This window comes from Scyliorhinus canicula, chromosome 27 (genome assembly GCF_902713615.1).
Source record: "Scyliorhinus canicula chromosome 27, sScyCan1.1, whole genome shotgun sequence".
Classification (NCBI taxonomy): domain Eukaryota; kingdom Metazoa; phylum Chordata; class Chondrichthyes; order Carcharhiniformes; family Scyliorhinidae; genus Scyliorhinus; species Scyliorhinus canicula.
The window spans coordinates 8,477,366-8,491,573 of NC_052172.1; the positions used below are offsets into that span (position 1 = coordinate 8,477,366).

The window sequence follows — 14,208 nt, forward strand, 5'->3', positions numbered from 1 at the left end:
GTCCTTCAACAAGGTTTCCATTTCATTGCAAAGTAGGTTGCCTTGAGCAGCACGGTAGCACAAGTGGAAAGCACTGTGGCTTCACAGTGCCAGGGTCCCAGGTTCGATTCCCCGCTGGGTTACTGTCTGTGCGGAGTTTGCACGTTCTTCCCGTGTCTGCGTGGGTGTGCTTCGGTTCCACAGTCCAAAGACATGCAGGTGAGGTGGATTGGCTATACTAATTTGTTAGGAGGGGTCATTGGGTTATGGGGATAGGGTGGAAGTGAGGGCTTAAATGGGTCGGTGCAGACTCGATGGGCTGAATGACCTCCTTCTGAACTGTATGTTCTATGGTTACTTGTAATTTAACAGTCTCCTTGAGTTTGTTCTGCTTTTCTGCTGCTCGGCCATTCTTTATTCTATCACGTTACTATTTTTGAATTTGTTCCTGTCGAACAATTATCTGCTCTGTCAGCTGCTTATCTTCACATGGATGGCACGATGGCGTAGTGGTTAGCACTGCTGCCTTCCAGTACTAAGGACCCGCGTTCGATCTTGGCCCCGTTTAATTAATAGCACGCGCAATTTAGTAATGGCTCCAAGTTGGAATGGTTAACAAACAAAAGTTGACACCAGGCCACCTCATGTGATGCTGGAAAGAGGGGAACCCAAAAGGAAGTTTGCCTAGTTGGCCGAGGGAAGGGGGGGGGAGGCAGAGCGTATTGGCCCAATCGTAGTCGCAAGGATATCCGTGATGGCCTTGCACTTGTTGTTGGATCTGAGGGCAGAGGGGGAGCGGGGGGGGGGGGGGGGGGGGGGGGGTGTCACAGGAGAGGCCATGAGGAGTGAAAATAAGCTGGGGATTCTCTTTGCAATCCGGCATGATTCGGGAATTGTGAACACTTATAGCAGATTAGAGCAGAACCTCAGTGTTTACGGAGATCCAGCCAGTTATGGTTAAACCAGTTGTCCGCCACGTCCACTTGGCTTCACTAGGGGACAGAGATGAGGTTTGGAATGAGGGAGCAGGCATTGTGAGAGTGCGGAATGATATTAATGACGTCGAGGGCTTCACAGTGGAGGGGAGGGTCTAACTGAGCAGGTCAGTAGCTGCAGAACTGTTGTACAAACAAACATTTTATTAATAATATAAAGTTCTTTCTGTAGCCCAGTCACCTTTAAATGCGAATAATTCATTAGGCAAAGAGAACAGAAGATGCCCAGACCTGTAACACAAAACACCGTCAACAAAAAAAGAGGACAGACCAAGAAATAAATCTGTGGTATTGCAGACAACATAGAAGAACATTGTTCAGTTGAAGCTTTATGTTGACATCGGCCAATTAAAAATATGGCTGAATATCAAGTCATTCCTGATAATTATACAACAATTTGACATGCAAAATTACCACAATGTCAATGGTTTAGATGGGTATTATCAGTAAGCTCACTTAACTGATTTGATCGTGGAAGAATGTGTCATTGATTTTGGGGCGGGATTATGGTGAGTTGGTTATTTAAGCCATTCCCCATCCGCACGCACCTTAGAGGTGAGTTCAGGAGCAGAAAGAAGATGTTGTTCCTTATCTTGATCGCGGCTGCTGTCCTCCCGTCTGTAAGTTTGCTCCTAATTTTATAGAAAGTCTAATCATGTCAAAATCTTCCTGTTTAAGGTCTTCCTTTGTCAAATCAGCAGTCGCACGGTGAGGTAGAAAGCTGTGGATTGAAAGCCCACTCTTGCCGGTTGAGAATGTAATTACAGGGCGAACCTCCAATGCAGTATTGAAGGATTGCTGCCCTGTTGGAGGTAACCTTCTTTCATGTCAAATGTTAAATCAAGACTTTGCCCCTTCTCCTAGGCGAAAGTAACAGATCCAATGAGGCTATTCCAAAGAAGAGAAGGCGAGTTTGCCCCTGGTGCCCTGGCCAAGATTCTTCTTTAACCAACATTATTGAAAACATTTATCTTGTGGCGCGTGTGGGATCTCGCTGGTTGAAAATTGCTTCAAAAAAGTATTTAATGGACTCCAAATTGCTTCAGGAGTTTCTGAAATAAATGAAACTTTTTCCCTTTCAGGATTGTTAATGTTCAAGCCAATATAACACTGTGGGCACAGTCACGCCACATTTAATTGAACTCCCTCTCTTGCTGTTTGTGTGAATCAGGAAAGTTTTCGGGGGAGTGGGGCACTCTTTTGATGCACACTCTGAACTTTAAAAAAAATTAATTTGGAATACCCAATTCCATTTTTTTCCACCAATTAAGGGACAATCCGCCCACCCTGCAAATCTTTGGGTTGTGGGGGTGAGACGCAGGCAGACACGGGGAGAATATGCAAACTCCACACGGACAGTGACCCGGGGCCGGGATCGAACCCGGGTCCTTAAGCGGCGTGAGGCAGCAGTGCAAACCACTGCGCCACCGTGGTGCCCTCACTCTGAACTTTTGTATGGTACATAGACCTTTCCCCAATCTGGCAATGACATGCACGAGTGCTCAGTGCTGATAGTAGGTGGTGGAAATGGCACGAAGCTCCATTTTCCAGCCCGAGCACCCCTCCCCTCTATATGCAGTCAATAAAATGGGGGGGTGAGCCAGGTGTCCCATTGCCCTCCTCACTCACCAGGTGCATTTATGACCAACAAAGAATTGCATTTTCTCAGACGAAAGGGAAAATGCTGGAAAATCTCAGCAAGTCTGGCAGCATCTGTGGGGAGAGAAAAGAGCTAACGTTTCGAGCCCGATGACTCTTTGTCAAAGCTTTGTCTCAGCTGTTTATTGTCAGTGGTATGCTGCACTTTAGGAAAGCTTAGACTTGGGTTAATGTGTTTCTCCTGCAAAACTCTTAACCTATCACATCAGATTGCTCCCACTATCTGGGTTGATTCAGGGAGCAGATATTAGAGACATCTCTCTCTAATCTGGGCTCACCCCAAAGTACAGGATCTATAGCTGCAGTATTGGGTGGATGTAGAGGGAACTGTACGAGCCTCTTCCTCCAGTTCAATGTGTGTGTAGATCAGAGATACAAGTGTAATCTGGAACTCCGTCTCTCTGACAAACGCTCACATTCACTGACAATCCACATCAGCAACAGAGCCTCGTCAAATGGCCACTAACTTCGATGAAACACTTCACACAATGGCCGTGGTGTTAATGAAGTGTTAGTGACTGACCATGGTCAGTCAGCCTTGAGGAATAAGCAGATAGGTGTCACCTTGCTGTAACGTTTTGCGTAAGAGCGAAGTTTTTGAATTTGAGAAGGAGAAACGAAGAGAAACCACCGCCTTGTCCTGGAGGCCGGTGAATAAAGGACACGGATTTAAGGTACGTCACATGACAAACGTGAAACTGTAACTTTATTCAGCGAGTTCCTGTGATCTGGAAGACACTGTCTGAAAGGGGAATGGGAGAAGGTTCAATAGGTAATTTCAAAAAGGAATTGGGTCAATGTCTGGATGGGGGAATCACAGGGTTAGGGGCAAATGTGTGACACTAATGAAAAGGTGTTTAATGGCGTGATAGTCCCAGTCTGTGCCGCCCGCTTTTATAGTTCCATAACATTCCTGATAAGTCAGAGACACTGAAAACTGATTCATTCTGACAAAGAATCATCCTGACTCGAAACATTAGCTCCCTTCTCTCTCCGGATGCTGTCAGACGTGCTGAGGTTGTCCAGTGTTTTCTGTCTTTGAGCATTAGGTGGGAGCAGAAATCTGGCAGTCACAGATTGCCACCAATAATAAATCTAAAAGGTAAATTGTGCAGTGTCTTTAGCTGGGGATTGCCTCCACTGTGAGGTGAACGACAGCCGCAGCGCCGAACGAGCAGCCAATTTGTTACCTGTAGTTTTAGGGGTGAAAGGTGAAGCGGACTGGAGGAGGGGTATCAGCACCGGCATAAGGGGCTGAATGGTCTCCTGTGGTGTAACCAATGGAAAGCGATGTTAGCAGCTGCAGAGATGTGTTATCAGCTCAGGGGAGGGGTGAAGGAGGGTTCCCAGATTGGGGGAGGGATGAAGTAATATTACCAGTTCAGGGGAAGGGTGAGGAGAAGTGTTACCATATTGCAGAAGGAAATTGAAGGAATGTCAAAAGCTCGGAGAGGACGAAAGGAATATTACCAGATAAAAGCAAATTACTGCGGATGCTGGAATCTGAAACGAAAGGGAAAATGCTGGAAAATCGCAGCAAGTCTGGCAGCATCTGTAGGGAGAGAAAAGAGCTAACGTTTCGAGTCCAGATGACTCTTTGTCACGGCTTTGACAAAGAGTCATCAGACTCGAAACGTTAGCTCCCGTAACAGCTTCCCCGAACAGGCGCCGGAATGTGGCGACTAGGGGCTTTTCACCGTAACTTCATTCAAGTCTACTCGTGACAATCAGCGATTCTCATTTCATTTTTTTTTTCTCTCCCTACAGATGCTGCCAGACTTGCTGAGATTTTCCAGCATTTTCCCTTTCGTTTCAGGGATATTACCAGGATGAGGGAGGGGTAAAGGAGTGTTACCAACTCCGGGGGCGAATAAAGGACTGTAACCAGCTTGGGAGGGGGGTGAAGCAGTGTGACCAATTGTGGGGGTGTGTGTAGGGATGTTACGAATTCAGGGGGAGGAATGAATAAGTGTGTGCAGTTTCGGTGGGGGAGGGGTAAGCTTTTCTACCTGCTCATACAAGTTAATAAAGCATGCTAATTTTGATTTCTATGTCCACAGAACGGTAACCGTGTCAATGGGTCAATTGACAGCGATGGAGTCTGTGTTTGCTCCGTGAATTGGCCTGATAATGTGTTTCCGGTGGAAAAGGTGGAAAATTTGCAAACAATATACCAAACGCTCAGTATCAATGTCCAACGTGAAATCAGCAAGGTACATTTATTACTGACACACACCATCCTCTTTCAGACTCTGCACTCATTAATTAACCACGGTTACTGTCTGAGAAACAGAGTGAGAGCAATAGTGAGGCATTCGTTGTAGGATAGCACTGGTCCCAGGATATTAATGGAATGATTCTGATGGATGAGCTGTCTGGGGTGTTCATCAATGGAAGATATGCTCAGTGACAGGGGTGTGGTATTTGTCAATGGGATATTGATGGGTGATCAGATGAAGTGTTTATCAATAGGGGATCCTTGTGGTTTATCAATGGGGAGAGGGGGGAGGGATACACGATATCCTACTCATGGTGTGGTGCACAGGATCATTCACAGTAACTCCAGTAGTTTATGTACAGCTGGCATTTTCCTTCTACCCTTTTGTAGTCTAGTCCGCTAGAGAGAAATGTCATCATTCCATTGGATTGTTCGATTACTTTCTGTTCCTGTTAATGACCGTGAGGGAAAGAGTTTCATGGTTTTAGAGCATAGAACATAGAACAGTACAGCACAGAACAGGCCCTTCGGCCCTCAATGTTGTGCCAAGCCATGATCACCCTACTTAAACCCACGTATCCACCCTATACCCGTAACCCAACAACCCCCCCTTAACCTTACTTTTATTAGGACACTACGGGCAATTTAGCATGGCCAATCCACCTAACCCGCACATCTTTGGACTGTGGGAGGAAACCGGAGCACCCGGAGGAAACCCACGCACACAGTGGGAGGACGTGCAGACTCCACACAGACAGTGACTCAGCCAGGAATCGAACCTGGGACCCTGGAGCTGTGAAGCATTTATGCTAACCACCATGCTACCCTGCTGCCCCTCGGTGAAGGTTCGGCAATGCTGTTCCAATTCACGATGCGGTTTGGATGGGAACTTGTCGGTGGAAGTTACGAATTCAAATGGGTTTCATTGTTCTTCTTTCCGATTGTTTTCACTGGAAAGACAGAGGCTGAGGGGAGACCTGACAGAGGGCTATAAAATTATGACAGGCGGAAGCGTCAATTACAAGGGGGCACAGGTTCAAGGTGAGAGGGGGAAAGTTTAAGGGAGATGTGCAGAGTAAGGTTTTCACGCAGGGAGTGGTGGATGCCTGGAACGCGCTGTCAGAGGATGTGGTGGAAGCAGGCACATTCCCAACATTTAAGACGCATCTGGATGGGTACATGAATAGGGAGGAAATAGAGGGATATGGACCGAGTAGGGGCTGACTTAGCATAGTAGGCTAAACAGTTGGCTTGTGGGTTCAATTCCCGTACCAGCCTCCCCGAACAGGCGGCGGAATGCGGCGACTAGGGACTTTTCACAGTAACTTCCTTTGAAGCCTACTTGTGACAATAAGCGATTATTAGTATGAGTAAGGACAGAAGGCTTTATTTTTAGTTCGGGCATCATGATCGGCACAGGCTTGGAGGGCCTAAGGGCCTGTTCCTGTGCTGTACTTTTCTTTGATCTTCGTTGTTCTCTTTAGAACATAGAACATAGAACAGTACAGCACAGAACAGGCCCTTCAGCCCTCGATGTTGTGCCGAGCAATGATCACCCTACTCAAACCCACGTATCCACCCTATACCCGTAACCCAACAACCCCCCCTAACCTTACTTTTTTAGGACACTACGGGCAATTTAGCGTGGCCAATCCACCTAACCCGCACATCTTTGGAACTGTGGGAGGAAACCGGAGCACCCGGAGGAAACCCACGCACACACGGGGAGGACGTGCAGACTCCGCACAGACAGTGACCCAGCCGGGAACCGAACCTGGGACCCTAGAGCTGTGAAGCATTTATGCTAACCATGCTACCGTGCTGCCCACCGTGTTTGTTCAAATACCGTGCTTTGTTCTTTAATTGTTAATACTGGAAAATATTTTTCTGCGCTTTTACCTGGAGTGGGCAAGGAAATCAATATTTACATGAATTAAAAATCTTTAAAGTGTTAGCGTACACACATCACGCCAGACCAGGGTTGTGAACTGTGCAGTGAGGTGCAGTTTGGTTCACTGACTGTGGAGGTGGCTGTAACTGTGTGGGTTCCCTCTGATGCTCCATTTAGGTGCAGGAATACACGAGGACTCTCGCTGTGAACACGGCCAAGCTGCAGAACCTGACACGGCGGGTGGAGAGCCTGGAGAGTGGAGGCTTCTACACCCAACTCGAATTCGACCTGCTGAAACTGGAGATCCGAGAACTGCTGTCGCTCACCAGTCAGCTGAAGATCTCCCTCAACAGCAGCAACAGCATGATCGACCAGCTTTACAGTGAGGTCAGACAGAGATAAATCATTCCGTTTGTCGCTTCGTGTTTTTCTGTCCTGTGTTGGTTGAGTATTGTACAGCTTTTGGTCAGCAGTGATTCACCAGAGGAACCGGCAGGAGAGAGTTCCTGTCCTGATTGGGTGGAGTTATTCAACACAGCAACAACGTGCATCGAATAAGCACCGTTTAAGGAGTGAACCATCCCAAAGGTGCTCTCATAGGAGAGAAATCAAACAAAACGTAATAGCGAGCTGAGGAATTAGGAGAGGTGGGAGGTAGGTTTTAAGGAGCCGCTTAAAGGAGGAGAGGGTTTAGCGAGGAAAGTCCAATGCTGCGGGCTGTCGATGGTGCAGCAATGTTAATTCGACATGTAAAGGAGGTCAGGATTAAAGTGGCGGAGTAGCAATAACCGTTACAGAATCAGTGTGGGGGATTTCCCGAGGGTGTTCACCGCAATTGAAAATTGCGATGCTTGCTGAAAGAAATCACAAGACCACGGCAACGAGAATCTCGGCAGCGGGATCTCGTTCTCTGATTCTCCCCGCCCCTCGCGGGTGACACAACGAGGGTGGGAACCTCATTTAAATCTACTTCAATAAATTTACATGCTCTTAAAGGTTTCCATGCCTTATGTTCCCTCCACATAAAGGATTCCGCTCTTGACAACGTGATGTCACAGGATGTTTTCTTTTCTTTTATAGATTTAGAGTGACCAAATTCATTTTTTCCAATTAAGAGGCAATTTAGTGTGGCCAATCCATCTACCCTGCACACATAGATTTTTACGTAGAATTTACAGTGCAGAAGGAGGCCATTCGGCCCATCGAGCCTGCACCGGCTCCTGGAAAGAGCACCCTACCCAAGGTCAACACCTCCACCCTATCCCCATTACTCAGTAACCCCACCCAACTCTAAGGGCAATTTTGGACACTAAGGGCAATTTATCATGGCCAATCCACCTAACCTGCACATCTTTGGACCGTGGGAGGAAACCGGAGCACCCGGAGGAAACCCACGCACACACGGGGAGGATGTGCAGACGCCGCACAGACAGTGACCCAAGCCGGAATCGAACCTGGGACCCTGGACCTGTGAAGCGATTGTGCTATCCACAATGCTACTGTGCTGCCCACCTTTGGGTTGTGGGGGCGAAACCCACGCAAACACAGGGAGAATGTGCAGACTCCACTCGGACAGTGACCCAGAGCCGGGATCGAACCTGGGACCTCGGCGCCGTGAGGCAGCAGGGCTAACCCACTGCGCCATCGTGCCGCCCCTTCACGTGATGCTTTCAACCGTTATCTAAAAATGCAAACCTGCTGGGGGCACAAAGTATCGCCCCGGGGGGGGGGGGAGGGGGGAGTTGGACCTGGTGGGGCAACTTCCTGGCACTACCCCCTGGCAGTGCCAAACTGACTGGGCAAGTGTGGCATTGCCAAGCATGGCACTGCCAGGGGCATGGCCTCTGGGGACATCCATTGTTTTGGGGGGGGGGGTCCCTTATGTGTGGGGGGGTTGCCTCAGTGCTTGTGGGGAAGGAGGGAGGAGTTCCCCCCCCCCGTCTTTGTTGAGGGATGGGGTTGCCCTCGTGCTTGTGGGTAGGGGGCATTCTCCCCATGCGTATTGCGGGAGGGGCTGCCTTGTTCTTGGAGGGGGGGGGGGATTTGCCCTGGTGGGGCTGTTTCCACTATCTGTGGAGGTGGAAAGGGGGGCATATTATTTTAACACAATTTAAAGAGGGCGACCATCGTTACCATTTCTATCAGGTCACGCCTGCCAGCGTGAGAGCGGAAACCACACGCCCAGATTTTCTGCGCACAAGTGCCAGAGAATCTGGAGGTAACCAACTGTGCAACTGGAGAGCCACATGCCAGTTTTCCCAACTCAAGCCAGCCCGCAGTGAATTTATAAAGTAATCCAGCTGACGATATATGTATTTTTTGCCACATCTCAACCGCGACAATGCACACTTGAAATAGTAAGAATTGCAGTTTATGGGGGAAACGATCAATCCAGTGGGATTAATTAGGAAGCTCCTTAAAAAAGCTGGCACAGGGCAGCACGGCGGAGCAGGGGGTTAGCACTGCTGCCTCACAGCGCCGGGGTCCAAGATTCGATCCTGGCTCTGGGTCACTGTCCGTGTGGAGTTTGCACATTCTCCCTGTGTTTGCGTGGGTCTCGCCCCCACAGCCCAAAGATGTGCAGGGTAGGCGGATTGGCCGCGCTAAATGAAATGAAAATCGCTTATTGTCACATGTCGGCTTCAAATGAAGTTACTGTGAAAAGATCGGAGTCGCCACATTCTGGCGCCTGTTCGGGGAGGCTGGTACGGGAATTGAACTTGCGCTGCTGGCCTGCCTGGGTCTGCTTTAAAAGCCAGCTATTTAGCCCAGTGTGCTAAACCAGCCCCTTAATTGCCGCTTAAATTGCCCCTTAAGGGCAGCACGGTAGCATAGTGGTTAGCACAATCGCTTCACAGCTCCAGGGTCCCAGGTTCGATTCCCGGCTTGGGTCACTGTCTGTGCGGAGTCTGCACGTTCTCCCCGTGTGTGCGTGGGTTTCCTCCGGGTGCTCCGGTTTCCTCCCACAGTCTAAAGATGTGCGGGTTAGGTGAATGGCCATGCTAAATTGCCCTTAGTGTCCAAAATTGCCCTTAGTGTTGGGTGGGGTTACTGGGTTATGGGGATAGGGTGGAGGTGTTGACCTCGGGTAGGGTGCTCTTTCCAAGAGCCGGTGCAGAACTGATGGGCCGAATGGCCTCCTTCTGCACTGTAAATTCTATAAGCTGTCTGGAATTTCCAAACTCATCTCCCTCTTTCTTTATTCAAGTTCCACCTTGAGGTCAGTCTTTTCCACCAAATGGTACAGGATTATCTGACTGATATGTTTAAGATAATTAACAGAATTGAGAAGGTACACCGAGCACGAACCGTAATGTGTGGCAGGGGAGTCCAGAACAAGGGGGAATAACCTTAAATTACGCCTGTTCTGTTCAGCAATAATGTGAGCAAGTATTTCACACAAACGGGAGTGGAAATCTGGGAACGTCTCCCCTCAAAAGCTACCAAGGCCGAACCTCAACTGAAAACTTCAGAACCGACAGTAATAGGTTTTTATTATTTGACGGTATTATGGGTTGTGGAAACAAGGTGGGTAGAAGGGAGTTAGGAAATTGATCGGCTCTACTCTCATTGAATGGCAGAACATGCTCAAGGGGCTGAATGCCCCCCCCCCCCGTCCCTGTGAACCCAAACATGATTCCCTTTAAACGCCGCGTGTATTTCAGATTCTGAACATGTCGCAAACCGTCGACCAGTTGGAGTCGCTCGATAAACACAACGTGCTGGCAATCCGCAGAGAGATTGCGACGCTGAAGAAACGCCTACAGGACTGTGAGGAACATCGGCATTCACAAACCCCTGCCTCCGTTGACTACGGTGAGTTAATCACGGTTAATGGTGACTGAGGGACACAAGTCTGCCCAATAAAGAGGGAGGGATGTCACTCACATTGGATCATTAATCCGCTAATAAACACACGCATTCTAATGACATCACTCTGAATGTGCAGATGGGAATTCACTAATCTATAAAGAATTTAAAAAATATGAGAAATGTTTCTCAAACCAAAATAGTTGCAATTGATATTTGTGCAAATACTTTCCAAACGTTATAGTGCACCTGAGTTATACCATAATCACTGTAATGTCACAATAATTACAATAGCGCATTGTTGGGAATTGAAGCATTGAATATGTAAAATGTGAATACCCCTTGTTGAACTCGAGTTTACTATTTTTCAAACAGGGAGCTGTGATCATAACGGCCTTCTTAATGTATCCAACCCCGTCGTGGTACAGATGAACTGGAGAGGATTTAATTATAAATCTGGAGGATGGGGCAGAGGGATAGTTTCAAACTCCAGTGAAAAGGAGTTGTACTGGGTGGCACCACTCGAGTCAAATCAACGATATATGTACCGCTACAGACTCTATCATTCACACGATGATTTACTGCTCACCAAAAATCCAATCGACAAAAGACTTAGTTATTATGGGCAGGGTAGTGGAATGTGTTTGTATGATAAATACTTCTATTACAACTGTTACAATTCTCGGTACATGTGCAGGGTTAACATAAACACAAACACTGTGCAGAGACAGATTCTTACAGGTGCAGCTTACAACAACAGGTTTTCCTATGCTGGTGTCACGTACCAAGACATGGACTTTGCTGTCGACGAGTCCGGCCTGTGGGTCATCTACAGCCCTGAAGCTAGTGCTGGATATGTGGCTATTGGTAAAATCAATGTGACCTCCTTCACAGTGGAAAGGACTTGGGTGACTAGGCTCTTTAAACCTAGTGTGACCAACGCCTTTATGATCTGTGGGGTGCTGTATGCAATACGGCCAGTGGACCTACGGTCTGAGGAAATTTTCTACACATTTGACACCAGGACTGGGGAAGAGGGTGCGGTTTCTATAAAGATGGGTAAAGTCTTGGAGAAACTACAAAATGTTAACTACAGTCCATCTGATCACAAACTCTATGTGTACAACGATGGCTACCAGTTGACTTACGATGTGATGTTTAAACCTGAGTAACAATCAGGTAACATCCCACAGTAAAATCAACGGATCAATTTTAACAATTAGAAAACTGATCAACTGGGTTTACAAATCACTGGGGGAATCTGGGTGAATAGGGGAATTTCTGGCCTTGAATCTCGGGTTATTTAGATGCCATATTTCACTTTTGTTGCCATCAGAGTTTGACCGCTGTGTTATCGCTGGTGGGTGGTGAAGCTGATGTTACAATGTACGGCTTGGGAACACCAACTAAACCCAGAATGGGTGAAATTTGAAACAGCAATAGAGCTGGTAGAACGGTTATAGAAATACAGGAGATTGACATGTGTTTTCTGAGGTGTAGTTTGACTGAGCTCTCATGTAATCAATGCTCTCAAGTATTGGACAAGTGATACAGTGACTGTGAAGAGGTTTGCGTCCAGAATGGTGGTAACATCCTGTCTGTGAGAATAATTCTGGATGTGACGGTCCGTTTAATATCTGGACAATTATCCAGCTGGATGGACAGAGTGTAAAAACCTCACTCGAGGGAGAAAGTGGTTTAATACGAGACTCATTCCTGCCTGTTACGTTAGTTCTTTTTCTGTCTTTGTCATGAATTATTATCCCTGATACTGAACTTCAATAATTGGACCAGATTCTATTTGATGATTTATATTGGAATTCTTTAAAAATGTCATAATAAACAGCAGCATCTACAAAGAGGTGGGTTGTGTGAATCATTTTACTCTCTTATTCTAAACATCATTTTTTTATCCCTTTCTTCCCAACGTAGTGGAGTCCATTTGAATAATCAAGTCCAGAGGTAGCAAATAAATAGGTGAGGGTTCAGCAGCAAATGAGTGGTGGTGGAGTGGAGTCATGTTGTGTTTTGCAGTTGGAAATAGGTGGTCTTGGTGGTGGAGTGGGTCCCCAAGCCCCTCCCTACCCCCACCTCTCCCAGGGGCAGCAGGGTAGCATGGTGGTTAGCATAAATTCTTCACAGCTCCAGGGTCCCAGGTTCGATTCCCGGCTGGGTCACTGTCTGTGTGGAGTCTGCACGTCCTCCCCCTGTGTACGTGGGTTTCCTCCGGGTGCTCCGGTTTCCTCCCACAGTCCAAAGATGTGCGGGTTAGGTGGATTGGCCATGCTAAATTGCCCGTAGTGTCCTAATAAAAGTAAGGTTAAGGGGGGGGTGTTGTTGGGTTATGGGTATAGGGTGGATACGTGGGTTTGAGTGGGGTGATCATGGCTCGGCACAACATTGAGGGCCGAAGGGCCTGTTCTGTGCTGTACTGTTCTATGTTCTATGTAATACTGGGTCCCTCAATCAAGCACCGAGTTCCTTATGACCCAACGGTTTCTGCAATCAAATATCCCGGTGTTGAGGTCTCATGCTAGTGCCTGCGTTAATTAACAGTAGAGGTATGATGAGGGCCGTTAAGTGGGCATTAATTAGGTACTTAAGAACCTCAGTTAGTGGGCAGGATGGGCAGGCTATCAACCTGACTTCTTGCCAAGGACATAATCAAGGTGCAGGAAGGCAGTGGGGTCCCTGCACACCAACATCCCGCCTAATCAAAGCTCTCCCACCAATGTCGCCATGGGGTGGGCACCAGACTCTACCCAATGACCTTGTCTTCCCAATGTTTATCTGGGACGCTTGACTGCACATCCAGTTGGTGGGCATTGGGCGATAACTTACAGGCAGTGGAGGTGACAGAGATGGCGGTGAATTAGAGCTGGCTGTTGTTCATGCTGCATGTGAAAACTGACGCCGTGTTTTTGGATAATGTGACCAAGGTGCATCAGATCGGTGTGAAATAGGAACGGGACTGAGTCAGCTAACTGGGGCTAACTTGCACCTCTTAAATAGGTGGTGACTATTCACTGAATCTATTTTGTGAAATGTGTTTGCACCATATTTCTGCAGTGATAAAGAACATAGAATATAGAACATACAGTGCAAAGGAGGCCATTCAGCCCATCGAGTCTGCACCGACCCAGTTAAGCTCTCACTTCCCCGTAACCCAATAACCCCTCCGAACTGTTTTGGTCACTAAGGGCAATTTAGCGTGTCCAATCCACCTAACCCGCACATCTTTTGACTGTGGGAGGAAAGCTGGAGCACCCGGAGGAAACCCATGCAGACACAGGGAGAACGTGCAGAGTCCGCACAGACAGTGACCCAGCGGGGAATCGAACCTGGGACCCTGGCGCTGTGAAGCAACAGTGCTATCCACTTGTGCTACCCTAGGAGATTGCTGCAATTCCCAGCTGCTGTTTATACTGGACCAGCTAGATCCAAGAGTGAAACCTAACTTGATAGATCCTAGTTTGATAGAAACCGTGGAGGAACATTTCTGAACAAAATCACAGAAAGCTGCTGGGAACTTTTAAGACAAATGATAAAACATTATTAAACAAAAAAATGAACTATATTGCACCTGATACCGTATAATACAAGAGAAAATGATTCAAATAATCACTATTCCTTTACCTCAGCCATATCTTTACACA

General features: G+C 47.6%; 1 protein-coding gene across 1 annotated transcript; it reads left to right on the forward strand.

Annotated features, from left to right (window-relative positions):
- The first annotated feature begins 1,529 nt into the window (after positions 1–1,529).
- LOC119957967 (olfactomedin-4-like) lies at positions 1,530–12,411 on the forward strand. The gene is made up of 5 exons (XM_038786208.1): positions 1,530–1,594; positions 4,694–4,846; positions 6,920–7,129; positions 10,408–10,558; positions 10,928–12,411. Exons 1-5 carry the CDS (start codon positions 1,553–1,555, stop codon positions 11,722–11,724), a joined length of 1,353 nt encoding a protein of 450 aa, XP_038642136.1. The 5' UTR covers positions 1,530–1,552; the 3' UTR covers positions 11,725–12,411.
- Positions 12,412–14,208: the final 1,797 nt, after the last annotated feature.

Coding starts and splice junctions, on each gene's coding strand:
- LOC119957967 (XM_038786208.1), top strand. CDS start 1,553: ATGTTGTTCCTTATCTTGATCGCGGCTGCTGTCCTCCCGTCT. Junction 1,595..4,693: donor CGGCTGCTGTCCTCCCGTCT/GTAAGTTTGCTC, acceptor CTATGTCCACAG/AACGGTAACCGTGTCAATGG. Junction 4,847..6,919: donor TCCAACGTGAAATCAGCAAG/GTACATTTATTA, acceptor TGCTCCATTTAG/GTGCAGGAATACACGAGGAC.